General features: G+C 46.5%; 1 protein-coding gene across 7 annotated transcripts in view; it reads left to right on the top strand.

The window, feature by feature from the left end:
* SMARCAL1 (SNF2 related chromatin remodeling annealing helicase 1) overlaps positions 1–18,731 on the top strand; it is a 51,906-nt gene extending 33,175 nt beyond the window's left edge. For 4 of the 7 annotated variants that reach the window (XM_033859798.2, XM_019938957.2, XM_019938955.2 and 1 more), the window contains 7 exons: positions 104–322; positions 5,994–6,064; positions 9,309–9,411; positions 12,555–12,737; positions 13,856–13,956; positions 14,921–15,017; positions 18,444–18,731. In XM_033859798.2, the coding sequence (XP_033715689.1) occupies positions 104–322; positions 5,994–6,064; positions 9,309–9,411; positions 12,555–12,737; positions 13,856–13,956; positions 14,921–15,017; positions 18,444–18,662 (993 nt within the window). In that variant the 3' untranslated portion in view covers positions 18,663–18,731. Of the gene's footprint in view, positions 1–103; positions 323–5,993; positions 6,065–9,308; positions 9,412–12,554; positions 12,738–13,693; positions 13,957–14,920; positions 15,018–18,443 lie in introns of those variants that run through there. The other 3 variants (XR_012332984.1, XR_002177074.2, XM_019938956.3) reach the window with 3 other exon arrangements.
* Positions 18,732–19,216: the final 485 nt, after the last annotated feature.

Below are 19,216 nucleotides of genomic sequence, written 5' to 3'. Positions count from 1 at the left end.
AAGCCAAGGGAAGAGAGGGTTGTGAGGCCATTCCCGGAGGTGACAGCTCCAGTCCTGGGCCCTGGGGACTCTCACGAGCTGTGTCTCCGTTCTGCCTCCACAGCTGCCCTGGGGATGGGATTATTCAGGCTCCTCCAACCTGGGGGAGCTGAAGCTCCTGCTGGAGGAGACGGTCATGCTGCGACGCCTCAAGGGCGACGTCCTCTGCCAGCTCCCAGCCAAACAGCGCAAGATGGTGGTGGTCGCCCCAGGCCGGATCAGCGCCAGGACCAGAGCTGCCCTGGATGCCGCGGCCAAGGAGATGACCACCAAGGAGAGCACTGTGAGTCTGGGGCTGGAGATGGGGATTGGGAAGGTCCCCTTGTGCACAGCTGTTCCTGCCCTGGAGGGGCACTGCAGAGCTGACCCAGGGTCCCCCGACCTTGTCTTCCCGTAACCTCTCTCCCTCGCCCCGGGCAGGATGGTGAGCCCGCTTCATTTCTCAGCCTACCTAGTCTACTTCCAAAATCTCGTATTAATTTGCAGTTTTCAACTTGTGTAGATCACTGTTGATGGACAGTCATAGAGATAAACGCCAGGGCAACCACAGGATGGTGATATGTATTCTGAATCCCTCAAAGAAAGTTGGAGTTTATGTTTAGTGTATTTTGAGAATACTTCCTTTAGTAACAGTCATTAGAAATTAGTCCTAAGTGTATTTGTTATATATGTTAACGCTCTAATCATCTCATGTCTTTTGCTTTAGTCAAAAAAACAAATTGACATTTATATAACAAAGAGTTTTCAAACTCTCTTAACTTTTAATCCTTGTTACGGTCATTTATGGTTGGCAACAAGTTGGCACCCCCATTATATAGAGGGGGAAACTGAAGCTCACAGAGAGTGGGATTTGCCCAAGGTCTTATGGCTACTCCATGGCGGAGCTGAGGCTATAACCAAGCCTGTTAGCCCTATATATTAGGGCTCTTTCCACTATGGTGACTTTGTCTTTTCAAAACACTTGCGTTTCATATCTGTCTTTAGTGTCATACTGTGCTAAGTGCTATAAAGTAATCTGTACCAGACCCGTTTCTGTCCTCTTGGGATAAAAACCTTGCAATTTTCATTCCCAAGAAAATGACAGTCATTGACATTTTCTGACATTATCGTAAAGCATTATCTGGGCTTGATATTACCCTGTATACGGAAACTTAGATCTACATGAGGTACTAGCCTTCTGGGAGAGTACAAAATAAATAAGATGACAGGAGACAGAATGTGTGATTTTTTTTTTTTAATGTTATTTTACCATGTGATGAACAAGACTGGCTAGTCATTTTTAAGAAGCAGTGTAGGGTAGAGGATGCACTGGTAGCTTGTCTAGCAGTATTTAATTTATTCTGTATTATACATAATAATCGGGATGGCCTGGAGGAAGTGAGCAAGCGTAATCTCTTTGCCGTGGAGTTTTCAAGTGAAGTTCCTTAACGTTGACGTGGACATACAGACCAGTGGTTCTCAAATTATATTTCAGTGGAACCATGAGCAGAACCGGGGTGTTCTGTTGCTAAAATCAGCATTGGTGTCTTTTTCTGATTTCTAGAGAAAAAAAGGCAGTGAATAAAAATATTTTCTCAATTTTAGTTTTTTCTTAGAACTTTCTTACACCTTTAATGTCTACTAACTTTTGCCCACCAGTGAACTCCACCAGACAAGGAAACCAAGGAACATGTATAGCGTATGTAATATTAATGGGAAAAATTCAGATGTGTGATCTTTTTAGATGCAGAGGTCTGAATGTTTATAAAATGCTATGTTTTAGTTCCTTGCGTGTGTGATGGAAGAAAGTCTATTAGTATTTTGTGGGAGTCCCCAGAGGACACCCTCACCTGTACCCAGTCCATCTCCTGAACCAGGTGGTGGAGAGCAGCCAGTGTAGACAACTGACAAAACGGTCTGTGGGCATTAGAATTGAGGAGGAAGTCACGTTAAGTGGTCAAGAGGCAGTATGGCTAAAAAGACGTATGGGAATTTTGAACTTAGTGCAGCAAGGTTTGAAAGCATTTTTTAAACTTTCCGCCAATGTACACAGTTAGGTGAGTGGCTCTTTCCAAAGATGATTTCATATGTAACCTGCAAGTTTGATTTCTGAGTTTATCAATAGTGATGTGAAATTGACTAGGCTGAGCCATGGAAATCAGGAATATTGGGTGTTTATAACTCCCCGTAGCTATGCAAGTCCCTTAAATTCTTTGGGATTTGTAGATACTTTCTTCCCTAAAAAGGGGAGCCACGACCTACCTCATAGGCTTGGTGCTGGAAAAGTATGAAGGACTTGGGACAGTTGCTCTGAGTCCTGCCTGTTGTGTGTGATTGTTGTCTCTGCTTCTACAGCCCAGAGTCTTAACACTATTTTGCAGATTGTGAAAACAAACCCTAAATTGCAGTGTAATTCTTCAAGAATCCAGTGGAGAAGGGGCCTTGAGTTCTTCCCAGTCCAGTGCTGGAGAATTGCTATGTGCTTCCTTGGTATCTTGGGAAATTTAGGTTTGTCCCTAAGAGAGAGAAATTGAATAGATACAGGTTGCCTTCAGCATATGATGCTCAAGCCACATGCTAAATTCTTTTAGATAATAAGACAAATTCTTGAAAATTTGCTTTTCTTTTGTGTTCCTTAATGTAAATTAATTTTTATAATGGAAAATCCAAGTAGCAAATGAATTTATGAGCATGACCCTGTAGAACATCAGAACCTTTCTTACTGTAAAGCCCCAGATTTGATGCATGTACAAACCGTGGCTCTGACTGGGAGCACCCTCCTGCCAGCTTAACCCAGGAAGGGGAGCCAGTGTCAGCCGGGGCTTGGGCCAGATGGCCATCAACATGCCTTCCAAGCCCTGACTGGCTGTGAAATCCTGAACTGAAAGTGTTAAAATGGAGAATCATGGTTTTGTGGTTTTAGTCTGTGAATCTATAGAAAGGACCCCCCCACCACCATTTTTATAGTGACTCTGTAGCCCCAAGTTTCCCTGCAATTTTACACATCATGGTGGTTCCAGCAAAGCACTGCTAGCCTGTCAAAAAGTGATTTCTTTCTTTGTTCCCTCACACCTTCCCATCTGGAGGAAGACATTTTTTAAAAAGCTTTAAATCACAGAAGCCAAGGTGAAGCGGCCAATTTATAAAACATAATGTACAGTGAAATCTTTTTCTCATTTTCAGCCAAAATAATAGATAGCTGTTCACAGGCTAAGAAAAGCTGACTCTAATCATCTTTTGTCTAAAGCCGTTTTTTTGATCAGCAAGACCAGGAACAGAAAAATGGAACTGGTCCATGCAGACTTCCTGGTGACAGTATCAGCTCACCTTTCTGCCGTTTGACAATCCACTTAGATTCCAACATAGAAAAATAAATTCAGAACCCAGTGGATCTAATTTAATAAAAATCTAAGAAGCAGGAACAAAGAATGCAGGTTATTTAAAATTTCCCAGTCCATGGCTGACAAAAGAAGTAATAAGATAGTTAATGGGCTAGTATTATGTCTATCAGTTTGAGGAGCTTTTTTTTTTTAAGATAAAACTATTGATTTCTCCCACACTAAAAATACAATAGAGGGCCTCCCTGGTGGCGCAGTGGTTGAGAGTCCGTCTGCCAATGCAGGGGACACAGGCTCGTGCCCTGGTCCGGGAAGATCCCACATGCCGCGGAGCGGCTGGGCCCGTGAGCCATGGCCGCTGAGCCTGCATGTCTGGAACCTGTGCTCCGCAACGGGAGAGGCCACAACAGTGAGAGGCCCGCGTACCGCAAAAAAAAAAAAAAAAAAAAAGATTAACCCATCTATTTATATTACATAATTTCGGCATATATCATTTTGGTATTTTTTCTATAAAATTTATGTGTTTTTTGCTTTAAAATATATATTATTTATCTCTCTCTATATATTATAACTTATGTACATAATAAGCAACATATGTATTTTAAAAGCAGAATTGGGATCTTATAAAGATACATCAAGTGGGGAAGAAAGCAAGCTACAAAACTATCTGTACCCTTTTCCATGTTGTTGTTGTTCTTCTAAAACATAACATTTGAAGACTGCATGATGTTTTCTCGCCTGGCTATATTGTAATTTTGCCAGTCATTTGTAGTTGGACATTGAAGTTAGTTCAATTGTTCAGTATACTAAGTAACACTACGCTGAAAAAGCAGTTTACATCTGAATTTGTGTACCTCCAATTCTATCCTGAGGGTAAATTGTAGGAGTGAGTTGCTGCATCACAGGGCATGGGCATATTTTGAAGACTTTTGGTACCTATGGATAACAGCCCCAAAAGGGTTATTAGCCCAGGGTCCCATCTCCCAAGCTGTGTGTAATAATGATGTTTGTTTTCTCACACCCACATTGGCTCTGCCTGTTAAATCTTGGGGCGGGGTTTCTGAAAGTGCTTTCACCATCTCTCCATCTGTTTTGCTCTCTCCCTTTCTAAGAGCAAGTGTGGCCTGAGTGTGGGTGGGAGGGAAGGACCTGACAAGAGTCTCTGAAGGAACAGGAGTTTAATTGCGGACTGAGAACGGGTAGGGTGCAGTCTCCTTGAGGCGTACACGCTGCGGGTGAGGTCGTCAGATGGGAGCCTGACACTGTCCCTTCAGCATATCCTACTAGGGACGCGTTCGGTGGTTGGAGGGCCTAACCTACTGCAGGGGACCCTTTGAGAGATACGAACGGACTCCATGGGCCACACGCGAAAAGTGTGTGTGTCCAGAGCCTCATCAGAATCCTGACTGGGCCTGGGGCTGAGAAACAAGTTAAGACACACACACAGAATCACATCTTCAATGTGAGTTCCCAGGAGGTTAGCGTTGTTTAATTGAACTGCTGCCACAAAATAGGAGGGACGGTGCCCACCACTGCCGCGACTCATGTAGAAAATGAAATGGATCCCGTCAGTGCCCCTACGGATTCCTGTGGTTCCTGGGTCTCTTTCTCCTTTCTTGTCAAGGCCTAGAGGAGAGATGCTATTTAAAGCCAAAAAACGATTTTGACCAGGTAGCTTTTCTCACCATCTGTGGTGTGTGTAGTTTAAGGTACAGTCAGTCCAGCTGTGGCTGCTTTCCTGAGTTATTAATGAGTTCAGGGCCATAGGTGTTTTTACTGTTGGGTCACTTCTTTGTTCCATGAGGAAGCTGCCATGTCAATCACTGGCCTCACAGGGCCCAGGCCCAAAATGTAGGAGCATCTATAAACCCATGCTGGCTAGTGGAAGGGGATGGCTGCCCCACCAAGGATGGTAAGAGTATCTGTCCTCTCTGGGAACCCAAGAGTAATGGTAAATGTTATCTCATATTGTTGTGAAACTGGCTAAGCACTCCTGGGTTAGCATTCTTTACAGGGATTTATTTAGATGCAAACTATAAAGAAAATACCGTTTCCTCTTGAGGGAAGTCAATTACCTTCTGTGCACACAGGCCAGAAACATGTGAATAACATTTTGAGATGTTACTAGAATAGACTAGTTGGGGTCAGTTGGAAATGATTCAGTAAGTCTTAGAGGTGAGCTTAGTCAGTTGGGTATGGACACAAGTTGGCAGAAGGAAAGGGGTGGGGGAACATCGTGGGCCACTGTCATGTGTAAGTTGTCACCAGGCTGTAATACCTATAGTAAATAGGTGTGCTTAGCAGGGCTGCCTTCCCGCTGAGCACATGAGCTTGGCATGGATGGTGAAGCACTACCTGCAATGCCCTTCCAAAGAGCTTGCATGTTCCTTGCCTCATTGGATTCTCACAACAGTTCTCGAAGGGTGGCAGAACATCTGTAATGTTACTCTGTCTCCCAGTACAAAACCAGAGTGCAGACAGTGTCTGTGGCGTGGCTAAAGCGAGTGAGTAAGTCAGGGCCTCGGCTCTGGCGATGGATGTTGGGATTTGTGAAGCTCTTGGTGGTGATGATTATGTCAGCATGTCACGGAGTTCTCAGAGTGGGAGACTTCAAACCCTCGATTTCTCCTTCCACAGAAACAGCAGCAGAAAGAAGCCCTTATTCTCTTCTTCAACAGAACAGCTGAAGCTAAAATCCCATCTGTCATGTAAGTGAACACCAAGTGTCGACTTCTCTCTCTCTCTCTTTTTTAAAAAGAAATACCTGTTATCTTAGTCCGTCAGCATGGTTTTATTGCTCTGTAAAAAGTGATTAGCGATTTGAATGGTAGTTGCCTTGAATATAAAGTTTAGGGCACCATCACCCAGGAGGCATAAGTAGGCTTGTCGCTGGAGCCCTGCCAGGATGTGCTTGGGGTCCCTGCGAGATCCCGTCTTAACCCAAGTGAGCTGGAGCTGGAGCCACTTATGAGCAGGGTTGGGTGACCCAAACACTGAAGGGAAGTTTTCCTCTTGCTACGAGAACTGTGGTCACTTGCCTGTAGGAAAAAAATTAGGGGTTTCACAGAAGACCAGGAAGCTGCCTTACAGAGATTCTCTGGTCGTCTCCAAAGACATCATGTTTCAGCTGTCATTTACCTAAATAAGAAAGAAGGTGAATACCATCGTTTGTTCAAAAGATACGGGCAAGTGGCTGTTGTCACACTTGGTCTCCTTCTGTCTTCTCAACTAAAGCTGGTGTAATAATTTCTGTTCTTAAAATTATTCACTGACTTGAAAGAAAAAAATCTCAATTGTCTGCCTTGGCTAAAGAAAGAAAAACCCACTGCTCTTCACATATCACTGAGATAGAAACTTGAAGCAAGTCTAACGACATGCAGCTTGCCTAATTTTTTACTGTTTAACATTTGTGTGAGACTCAGGCAGGGTAATGGTCCAAGTGATTCAATTACAATGAAATGAACTTAGCGTGGGTTGAGCGGTCCCAGATTGGCTGTGGGGACCGAGATCCATGGATAAATGGAGACCTACAGCCTGCCCTGCCCTCTCACTCAGCCTCTGCATCTCCCAGCCTCACCGGCCTCTCCCTCTGCACCCTTAAATGTGGTTGGAGAGTGAGTTCGCTGCATTGTTCAAATCACAGACTCTCCGCAAAGACTCCTGAATGTCGGGCAGCTCTCCTTCACCCTCTGGGCACTGCCCTTTTCATTTATGGTACTGTTTAAGAGACCAGTGAACTCCAGATGTGGTTTTTATGGCCTGGAAACTTCTCTCTCAGACACTAATCTGAATTGCCTCCACTGACATTTCTCATGTGCTGCTGAATAACACATGGCATGGGTGTGAGCCCCTTCCCTCGCTGTCTCAGCTTGTGACCTACAAAATCCAGGATCCATTGAGTGCTGGGCCCAGAGCCATCCATTTCCCTTAGGAATTTTAAATCTAACCATTTTCCACCTTATAAATAAACTTCGGTAATACCTTGTCTTACTCCATTCATGCTGCTATGACAAAAATATTGTAGGCTGTGCACCTTAAACAACAAACATGTATTTCTCACAGTCCTAGAGGCTGGGAAGTCCAAGTTCAAGGCGCTGGCGGAGTCAGAGTCTGGTGACAGTTCTCTTCCTGGCTCGTAGACAGCCCTCTTCTCGCTGTGTCCTTGCATAGTGGAAGGGGAAGGGTGCTTTCTGGGGTCTCTTTTATAAGAACAATAACACCATCTCCTCCCATAGGCCCCACATTGGGGGTTCGGATTTCAGCATATGAACTGGGGGGCAGGGACACAAACATTCAAATCATAACATACCTTATACATACTTTTTCAAAATTCCATGATAAATTATATAGTGATTTATAGTTTCCAACAGTTTTGACATCTGTTAACTCATGTCACATTTATAGACTCCTCGTGAGATCAGTAGAATAAAGTTAAAATGCAGAAACTGAGTAAATCTAACGTAAATCTCTAAACTTCAGGATCATACAGCTAGTAAGTGGAAATTAGATTATAAATCTTAAAACCCCAGTTTCCTCTGATAGTTGCTTTACTTCCCATTTTCGCTGTTGTTCGTTTTCATTTTAATGGACATCTTTCAATATACAGCGAAGGTTATTGTGGTCGGCAGACATTTCCCGCTCGGTAGCTCAGGGACGCGAGGAAGCGCAGAGCAGCAATACCACGTCTGAGATGTAGACGATGAGAGGCATCAGGAAAACTGGGGGCCGTGGTGTTTATGGCTGGCCAAGTTGATTTTATGGCCTTGTGACTTTCTGATGCTGTAGCAGTTAACTTTTTTGCTTATATCATGGCAAATTTTATGTCTCTCAAACTAATTAAAGTAGATTCTATTAGTACCAACAATTCACAAATTGAACTCAAATCCATACCGTAGTTGGTCATAGTGTTGTTTGAAAAAATTCTTAGACGTTTAGAAGAGAGTCCGCTTCCCTTTTCCCCACCTGCCTGTACTGTAATAGGAAACCTTGGAGATTTGTCCTTCTCCAAGGAGAGCAATGTCTGTTCTTTGCCCAGACACACACCCACGTGTGGGGATGGCCTCAGGCAGAGCGAGGGCTCCTTGTGTCCTGTCAGAGGAAGCTGACCTTCCCGCCACCCGTGCAGGAGCCACCGGTGACCTGTTCTGGGACTGGGAACCCTCTGCAGGGCGCGAGTGCCAGGGCAAGCTTGGGATCTGCCCGCTGGGTGACTCTCCTCCCTACAGCTCCTGGGGGTCGCTGCCTTCCTTTAAGGCCACAGCTAAAGATAAGGAGCAGAAAGTCAAGAAAAAACACAGTGGATGGAGGAGAGAAGTAAATTAAAAGCAGAATGAAGACCATGTAAACAAGGCCTTTTCACCCATATTCCTTGGCCTTGGAAAAAAGAATTCACTTATACCACTGCCTTAACTGCTGGCCCTGTGGTTTGCAGTCTGATGTGGGAGGGAGCTGGAGGGCGATCCCTGACGTCTCTTCAGTATTGTTACTTACGTCTCAATTCTACATTGCCAGAAATTTATTACTGTCAAGAATCCCTCAGTCCCTGCCCAGGCATTTTCAGATCTGTAAACAACACTTCAATTTTTATTGAAAACACATTATAATGATAGTAGCAGCCAAAGTGCAAACTGTTAATTATCTTGTATGATCCCAGGTAATAATAAGAATGTTTCAGTAACCTATCAGAGACACGTAAAACATAAGGATACTTTGATTTATTTGGGTTTGGGAGATGACTAAAAAGTATGGAAGAACTCTTTCTGCATATGGCGGAAGATGACTTCCCCACAGTTCCTGAGGGCAAGGGGGAGAGGTCAGCTCTCAGAGGAGGGAGAGAATGAGCTGGGGAGGCAGGTTCCCAGAAGGTATCTGCTACAGATGCACTTTTCAGTAATTAATCTCAGCTGGATTGCGTATGTGTTTAATTTATTGTGTTGTCATTGTCAAATGCAGTGAATATATCCTGGACCTACTGGAAAGTGGAAGAGAGAAGTTTCTAGTGTTTGCACACCATAAGGTGGTTTTGGATGCAGTTACTAATGAGCTGGAGAGGAAGGTAAGCTCCCTTTGAAATTCAGCACAGGATGCTTTTCTTGTTTGTGTGTCGACTGCTAAGCAGGCCAAGGTCAGATCTGAGCAAAGAAATGAGGTGAAGGTTTCCGGAAACATTTCTGTCGACTTTCCGAATAATGTTTCTTGCTTGTAGAACCATGAACAGGTTTGTTTTAACCCATCTTTTATTTATTTATTTATTTATTTGTTTGTTTGTTTATTATTTTGCGGTACGTGGACCTCTCTCTGTTGTGGCCTCTCCCGTTGCGGAGCACAGGCTCCGGATGCACAGGCTCAGCGGCCATGGCTCACGGGCCCAGCCGCTCCGCGGCATGTGGGATCTTCCCGGACCGGGGCACGAACCCGTGTCCCCTGCATCGGCAGGCGGACTCTCAACCATTGCGCCACCAGGGAAGCCCCCCAACCCCTCTTTTAAAATGTTTTATTTTAATAGCTTTATTGAGGTATAATTACCATGCAATGAACTGCACATATTTGAAGTATACAGTTGAGCAAGAGTGGAGGTAGTTGTTGCACAGAAGGAACAGAAAGTGCCCACTGAACTGAGAAGGTATCTTGAGACCTGAAAACAAGGCAGGCAGCTCCATACCATCAGTGGATCCATTTATTAAAGGGTAACTTACATGGAGGGTAGGCCTGGGTGGATGGTGATCCAGAGCATTTGCGCTGCACTCCGCAATGCTGAGGAGCCACTGGGACAATTATAGTTAACCTAGAGTATAGGGGTGTGTGCTTGGAGACAGGAAGTGCATTCCTAAGTCCAGATCTATGGTGGGTTACTAGTCTCCTGAGCATCAGGAGTGCGTCAGTGAAGGTTGTCATCACTGGAGACTAACCGAGCATACAGGCCACCTGGACCCAAAGATCATTAAACAGTATCTATTAACTACGAAGCCCTAGATGACAAAGAAGAGGTTCACTACAGGACAGCCCTAGGTAAGGCCACTGGAAGGACAGGAGGAACTGCACGGGCCCAAGATGGCGCCAGTCTTGCTAACAGCCACACAGTAGTGAATATATCCGTCAGCCCCGGAAGTTTCCTCCTGTCCTTTGTAATCCCCGTTTCTCCCCATCCTCCCATCTCCAGGCCACCACTGATCTGCTCTCTGTGGCTGTAGATGAGTTCACATTTTTGGAGCCTTATATAAATGTGGAGTCATACAGGATCATACAGTGTGTACTCCTTTTTTTTAATCTTATTTCTCTTACTCAACATATTTTGAGATTCATACATGTTACTGCATGTATCAACAGTTCATTCCTTTCTATTGCTGAGTAATATTCCATTGTATGCATGTACCACACTTTATCCACTCACCTGTTGGTGGACATTTGCCAACCCATCCTTTTTTTTTTTATTTTGGCTGCGTTAGGTCTTAGTTGCAGCATGCGAGATCTTTGTTGCGGCATGTGGGATCTTTAGTAGGAGCATGCGGGGTCTTTTAGTTGCAGCATGCGGACTTCTTAGTTGAGACATGCAGACAGCCCATCCTTTTTTAGTGACAGTGGAAACCCACCCAAATGTGAGGAAATAGATAAATGGTTAAAGTATACTATTGTTGCATAATAAACTATTACACAGCCATTAGAAATCATGTTTTAGAAAACATTTTAATAATTTAGTTTATTTACGATATAATGTTTGTCAGAGAAAAGCAAGATATAGAACTTTTTATTTAAAAGATGTAGCAAACACATTGAGAAAAGAATGATGGGAAAAAATAGATTGGTAATTTATTTTCCTCATAATGTCTGTCTTTATCATTAGAAAACAATAAATGCCACTTAAAATAAGCTGATCTCAGGAACCTAATCCTGTGTTTCCCGTAGGGGAAATTATTCAGGATTTGCTACTTCAGATTTTATAATAATGACTATATAGAACATAACTACTGTGAATAACAAGACATAACTACATAAGGTTATAAGGCATTTAATATATATATATATTAAAATTAAATTTTTAATTGCAAATAAAAAATTGTTTTTTTAAAGAAAATAAGCTGAGCTAAGCATGCAACTATCAGATACAACTCAGCAGTTGATTTCAGGGCAGTTGTCCCAGAGGAGTGAAAAGTTACATTCACTTGTACACCAATGTTCAGGGCAGCTTTATTTGTAGTAGTGCAAAGCTGGAACCAACCCACATGTCCTGCCCAAGGTGAATAGGTAACCATGGTACATCCCTGCCACAGAACACTGCTCAGCAATGAGAAGGAATGAGCTACAGGTGTGTGTGAACCAACTGTACGTGCAACGACAGGGGTGACTCTCCGGGCGATGATGCTGAGTGAAAAGAGCCCAGCCCCAAAGGTTGCACAGTGTTTGACTCCATTTATAAATGTTCCTGAAATGGAACATTTTAGAAATGCAGGACAGGGCTTCCCTGGTGGCGCAGTGGTTGAGAGTCTGCCTGCCGATGCAGGGGACACGGGTTCGTGCCCCGGTCCGGGAAGATCCCACATGCCGCGGAGCGGCTGGGCCCGTGAGCCATGGCCGCTGAGCCTGCGCGTCCGGAGCCTGTGCTCCGCAACGGGAGAGGCCACAGCAGTGAGAGGCCCGCGTACCGCAAAAAAAAAAATCATAAGACAGATTAGTAGGGACTGGGTGGGTGAGGGGGAAGCAGGAGGGAGGCGGGCAGGGCTCTAAATGGGCTACAGAGCATCCCTGTGCGGTTAGAACTGTTCACTGTCTCGACTGTGAAGGCAGATACGTGAAAACCCACGTTCGAGATAAAGTTGTATAGAACACACACACCCAGGAGTTTAAGTGAAACTGGGGAAATCTGGATAAGGTCAGTGGACTGTATCAAAGTCAGTATCCTGGGTGTGATATTATGCTATAGTTTTACCGATATTCCCAGTGGAGGAAACTGGGCAAATCATACGAGGAATCCTTCTCTGTATTATTGCTTAAACTACATGCGAGCCTACAGTTATCTCAACACAAGTTTCAATTATGAAAGGAAAGGAAAGACCAGGAAGGAAGCTCGGAAAGCAGTACGGAGTGGCGAGCTTGATGCTCCACCCGGCTTGGAGCCAGAGCAGCGCGGGGCTGTGTCCCTGGAGCTGTGCTGCCGAGGCCCCGCACCTGCGCCCACCTTGCTTCCCTCTCCTGTTCCCGCAGCGTGTGAAGCGCATCCGCATCGACGGCTCCACCTCCTCGGCCGACCGTGAGGACCTGTGCCAGCAGTTCCAGCTGTCGGAGGGGCCCGCCGTGGCCGTGCTGTCCATCACCGCCGCCAACATGGGCCTCACCTTCTCCTCGGCTGACCTGGTGGTGTTCGCGGAGCTGTTTTGGAACCCAGGGGTGAGGGGCGTACTCCTGCCTGCTGGCAGAGAGAGCCAATTGGGGGGGGGGATGGCGAGTGGGGCTTCTGTGCGCTGTCCCTGGTGCCTGCGTCATCTTCCCTCTGTTTCTGTTAGGCCTGGTAAACACGCTTATACTTTACACATCCATTGGCCAGCTATTAGGTCTTCACAACAACCTGCTAAGTAGTAGGCTTATCGACCATCTTATTACCAATGGGAAGATTGAAGTTTTAGGAGTCTCATGATCCGTGTCTCCAGGAAGAAATTGGAGCACAGAGAGCTCAAGAGCACAGCTGTCACTTAAGGGGAGCACGTGGCAGCCCTGGCCTCAGGCCTCTGGCTTCCCAGCCTCAGCGCCTTTTTATCAACCGCCCCCGGGAGCCACTTTACCTGTGGGGCCACAATAGGGCGACTGCGGTGGGTATTCCCTGAACACGCCCAGGGTGCCCACTGGCCTTATCTGATCAGCTGTGGCAGCAGGTGGAAGACATTTGTTTGGACTCAAAGTTTTCTCCTCAACCCCAGAAAGAAGTTCTTTCCCTTCTGATGTTCTGACCGGTGTGGCTCTCATCGACCACACGTTGGCGACGGCTGTAACGATGGCTGGGCTTAGAGCGTGAAGGCATTTTATAGTGGAAACCATGTTCTTGGTTTTCATTATTCGTTGTAGGGTTTTTCCACCATATAAAAAAGCCACCCTACCCCCTGATCATATATGGCCTCTCCCTGGACGCGGTATCTCTATCTGTTTAGAAGATAACTTTTCATTCCATGGAGGAAGAGTGGCAGTGTGCCGGGTCTCCTTCGTCACAGCTGGTGGCAGAGCTGAAGCTGGCTCTCCCTCTGCAGCGCCCAGCAGCTGGCCCGGCCCTGAAGGGTCATCCACAGCTACCCAGCTGCAGATCGAGGTCCCCCCTGCTGACCAGTATTGTGCTTGCTTTTCCCTTTTGTCAGATGACAGACCGTTTGTGGACAGAGGCTTGCAGGCCCCCTGCCACGTGACACGCAGTGAGGAGGAAGGGTTGTGGTGAGGCTCCGGGGCAAGAGGCCACCTGCTGTGGTGGGCTGAGCAGCTTCCAGCCTTGACTGACATGCGTCCCGATCCCCGCCCCGCAGGTGCTGATGCAGGCCGAGGACCGGGTGCACCGCATCGGGCAGTCGAGCTCTGTGGGCATCCACTACCTGGTGGCAAGAGGCACGGCTGATGACTACCTTTGGTGAGGCCCCTGGCTGGCCCGGCAGTTGGGTCGACACCGATGACGTATTTCCTTTGCTCCCTAAGAGCCTGTGCTTTGGGGCAGGTTTCCAGGGATCCACACAGGAGACCTGCTAGTAGTGCGCTCCCCCTTTCCTCATGACCCAGTTTGACCTCCTGCATAGTGTTAACTGGTGGCTGCAGGAGGCATGAGGAAATCCTGTAGGAATAAGGGGATGTGGCTCCTTCCCACTGACCTGAGACAAGGGAGGAGAACTTATTGGGATGCAATGTAGGTGGAATTTTGTTTGTAAAACACTCTGTTCCCAGATGTGAAGGCGTTTGCTGAGTCAGGGAGACTGCCCCCCTGGCCCCTTGGGAGGTGTGCTGGTTCCGTAAGGCCACGTCTTAGAGTGCTGCTGCTGGGCCAGCGGGGGAAAGTGGCTCACCCTGGGCTGTGTAGTGCTTCCTTAGCAGAGATGGGGTCAGATTTTTAACTCTGGGGTTTCATGTCCATCACTTAGGCAAAAACTCCCCAAATGCTCCCTCCCCAGTTCCATTTCCTCCTTCCTCATATTGTTTCTTGATTATCTTATTGGTTTCCACTACCTATCTCTGTTTCCAGCATTATGACTAAGGCATCTTACCTTTATTTTGCGTGTGGGTTGCCCCTACTTCCCTTTCTGTTAATGGATTTGTTAACTGAGCAGCTCATAACAGTGCCAGGTTCAAATTTTTGTTGCAGTAGCATTTATTTCCTACACATCTTCCAGTAGAAAGAATTTTGAGCCTGACGATGTGAGCCCTGACTTGGTTGGTTTACAATAGAGAGGAGGTCAGTATTTCAGGATGGGCGTTTGTGCCTGAAGAGATGGAGAGATGTGAAACAGTGAGCGTGTCTCATAAGGACAGGGGCTGGTCTCGCTATAATCAGTCTGCTGGTTCTGTGCAGGTTGTTTCCACTGCAGCTCATTTCTCCCCAACAGGCCCCTGATTCAAGAGAAGATTAAAGTTCTGGGTGAAGCCGGGCTTTCTGAGACCAATTTTTCAGAAATGACAGAAGCCGCAGATTATTTCTACAAGGTAACACCAGCATGTGGCTCCCTGCCACTGGGGTGTCCAGAGGTCCTGAGCGGGAAGGTGTGAATCACTCCTGGGGACCTCCCCCAGCTGGGGAGCTAAAATGATGGTTGCATTCGTTCTCGGGTCAATCTGTGTGTGTGCGTCTGTTTATGGAGAAGTGCTGGCATTAACTCCTGCTGCTTCTGACATGCCCTCCTCAAAAACCACGGCCTCCAAATGCTGCCTCTTCCATCAGGCCATTAGAAACGGACAGAAAACGCCCCATGGCAACAGCTGAATTGTTGCAAGAAGCACATAGCAACAGCACCCAAACACATCCCCAGCGTGGAATGGGGAGTGTTTCACATAGGCTGTTGCTTCTGTGTAGCATATTTTCCCCTCTGTTGCTGCACCTTATCCTCAGTGACTCCCCATTTTATAAAGGGGTGAGCAGAGGCTTGCGGAGCAGCAAGACTCTCCCGCAGTCATGGGTCACTTGAAGCCAGCCCAGGCGGAAGGCTTCCAGACTCAGCCAGCATTCCCTGTGCGACGGCCCCTCTTACTGTCAAGGAGAGTAAGAGGCTGGTGAGCATCCTTCCGTGACCAGGTGGGGCCTTGTCAGAGGTGCTGAGAGGAGGCCTGTTTGCCTCTGGAGAGGGCAGCCCAGGGCCCAGCAGGCCTGCCCTGGCCTAGCTCTCCAGCCCCATGGCTGCCACAGCCCTTCCCCCTCCATTTCAGTGAAGCAAGGTAGAGGAGCCAGAGGTGCAAAGACTCCCAAAGGCTGGTCTTCTTTCACCTGCTCGGGTGGTTGACAAGGAGGGTGAGAACTCGGGAGGTCCTGCCTGATGGAGGGCAACCCCTGGGGGGTATTTCTAACGAGAGCATGGACAGAGGTCTGAGCCTCGTGTAGAAAGGCGGCCCTGCGCTTCAGGAAGCTGACATGCCGCCTCCCTCCTGTGGAATTGCCGAGCATCAGAAGCTGTCAGGTCGACACGATCTTGTAGGTGATGCTAAGACTTGTCTGAGGATATAATCTTTCATTTACATTTGCTTGCAACTAAATTCTTTCTTCGTAATGTAATTATTGGGATAAATAAGACTCAGGGGAGATCATATTTTTAAACACAGGGTATAAACTATCCTTATAATTAATAAGCCAATTTTAAGACAACCTTCCTTTTAAACTTTTTGAAGAACTGTCTAATTCAGTTGAATGCTGACTGTTTTGACAGAGCCTTGGTTGTTATGTGCCCTTTGAAAAAAAAAGCCTTATTTTTAAAGTCTTCTCAACTAATAAGAATAGGTTTATTTATAACTCATTTATTTATACTGGCCTGACCCTCAGTTGCTTTGAATGAGTTAGGAATTTCTGCCTAGGGACTTCCCTGGTGGCGCAGAATCTGCCTGCCAGTGCAGGGGACACGGGTTCGAGCCCTGGTTCGGGAGGATCCCACATGCCGCAGAGCAACTAAGCCCGTGCGCCACAACTACTGAGCTTGTGCTCTACAGCCCGCGAGCCCCAACTACTGAGCCTGTGCGCCACAACTAACTGAGCCTGTGCTCTGGAGCCCACGAGCCACAACTAACTGAGCCTGTGCTCTAGAGCCCACGAGCCGCAACTCCTGAAGCCTGTGCGCCTAGAGCCCGTGCTCCACCACAAGGGAAGCCACCGCAACGAGAAGCCCGCGCACCACAACAAAGAGTAGCCCCCGCTCTCCGCGACTAGAGAAAGCCCACGTACAGCAACAAAGACCCGATGCAGCCAAAAATAAATTAATAAAAAAAAAAGAATTTCTGCCTAAAGTACAAATGGAGTTTATCAATATTTATTTTGATTAATAATTATATCACTTAAAAAAATTAAAATAGGGCTGAAAACTGTATCAACTATTAGGAAAAGAAAGTGTTGCCTCCTGTATAGGAGCCAAAAGCAGAAGAGGTCATGTCTGCCTGCCTGCTGGGAAGGGAAGTGAAATACTGTCTGATCTTGGAACTTGCTTCCCTTTAATTATGCGTGCTCCAAGTTAGCACATAGCGTTGCCATCACGTCCTCAAATGCACATGGACAGCTGTTTCTACCTGGAGTAGGCTGCCTCGTGGGCGGCATTTCCTCGACCTTGCAGTTGCTCAGACAAAAGCTGATATCACAGAGGAGGACATGCGGCTGGTGTGGGGCTGACCTTAATGACCTTTAATGTCACTTCCCATCTGAATAGCTAGGATCCTGAAAGGCGAGAGAATGTAGGGTACAGATTATTGAATAATCTAAAGTCCTTGCAGGATCAGTTTTCAAGAACTTCGCTAGTGTGGAGGGCTTCTGTGAAAGCAAAGAAATAGTGGCCAGTTAGGTTGAGACCTGACTCCAAAGGGCCTGGAAAGCCAGGGAAGCAGCATTAGACTTGATGAGGTAGGCACAGGGGTGCCCAACGATGTGACAGGAAAATCTTGTTAGAGGATAGTCTGTAGGGAAAAATTAGCCTGGAAAAGACCGGTGAGCAGTTGACGTGGGAAGAGGCCTGAGGTGGGAAGTGCAGTGAAGCCATTTCAGATTCAGGCAGGTACAAAGCAATGTGGCCCAAGAAAAGAGCCTGCCTGCGAAGTATCTGGGAGGGAACAGACGGAGAAACCAACCTGATGCAGTTTGATGGGTGAGATCCGGAGTCAGGATGCCCTGGTGATTGCAAGCTAGGGGTACTATGAGAATAGTGCGAGACCATCAAAACTAGGGAACAGGACCTGCTTTGGGGATGCAGGAGTGAGATGACAGATGGTTGTGGTTTTTAGACAGGTTTAGTTTTATGGACCTGTGGGAGGTCAGTGGAGATACTGAATATGTGCCTCTGGGTTGAATGATGGCCAGGGTTAGGAATTCAGACAGAGGAGAGGTCAGCAAAGGGGTGAGAGCAAGCCCGTCATCTGCCGTGGTCATAACAGCTGGGTGTGATTTTCGCACTACACCATCGTTGTCAATGCATAGATGCAGTTGGAAGGCATTTTGATCGTTTGTAACTTGAGGGTAGTCAGAATCAGGTACATGTATCTACTTATCAGTATGTTAAGTGTGTGTTTTATAACCACTCAGAGAATTAGGTATAAGCCATGGCTGAACACACCAATTCGGGAGTTGAATTACAGGCTAACTAACCTCTTAGTGGAGAAAGGCTTGGGAGCTGTTTCAATATTGAAATACTGATTTGTAAAGCTAGAAGGGAGAAAACATTCCCAACATAAATTAGTGTGAGAGCAGGTCCTGTGTCGCTTTCACAACCGTTCGTTTTCTGTTTTTCCTTCTTTACCCAGCAAGCAGCAGAGAAGCTAAGAAGCCAGACACAAAGGCAGTGAGGCTGCTTGAGTGATAGTTTACTGAGCTGGTCCCACAGTGGTGGGGGGAGGGTCAGTGTTGGTGCCTGGGTGCTGATGTCTTTGTCTTTTCTTCCTCTGGTGAAGGACCCAAAGCAGCAGAGGATCTATGACTTTTTCCAGAAGTCCTTTGAGGAAGACGGAAGCGATATGGAGCTCCTGGAGGCAGCGGAGTCATTTGACCCAGGAAGTGGTTCCCAGGACACAGGAGACACACTGGACGAGAGCACATTGACAGGCAGTCCGCTGAAGAAGAGCAGATTTGAATTTTTTGATAACTGGGACAGCTTCACCTCTCCTCTGTAAGAGGGGCCAAAAATGCATTCAAAATCATGTAATTTATTAAAATAAAATGAGGCACCGTTTTGGAAAGGCTATGCTCCTCTGGTCATTACCACAGTGTTGGTCTCTGTCTCCAAGCCCGGCGGGTTCCCAGGCATGTGTCAGCATTTCCTTTCATTATGTGTGGGTTTGCTTGGGTCTTAATTAACCTTAGCTTAACCTACTGAGAAACAGACAGTAGGCTGTAGTAGTGGTGATTCATGTTCTTTAATTAACGAGGTGCTTCCTACACAGGACCCGAAATCTAGATTTGTAAAATGTATTGATTCAACAAATATTTATAGAGCACCTCATGTGTGCCAGGCGCTGTTCTCTAGGTGCTGGCAGCAAATCACCAAAGAAGAGAAGAAAGTACACGCCTTTGCCAAAGTTACCATGTAACAGGAGAGGCAATAGTTCTATGTTCTATGAAAAAAATACAGTAAGCTGAGGGTTTAGAGCAGGGGTTGACAAGCTTTTTCTATAAATAGCCAGATAGTACTTACTTTGGGCTTTATGAGCCAGGATGTCTGTGTTGG

Source organism: Tursiops truncatus, chromosome 7 (genome assembly GCF_011762595.2).
Source record: "Tursiops truncatus isolate mTurTru1 chromosome 7, mTurTru1.mat.Y, whole genome shotgun sequence".
Classification (NCBI taxonomy): Eukaryota; Metazoa; Chordata; class Mammalia; order Artiodactyla; family Delphinidae; genus Tursiops; species Tursiops truncatus.
Note: the sequence above shows the minus strand (reverse complement) of the source record. Positions and strands in the feature narration are given on the sequence as shown.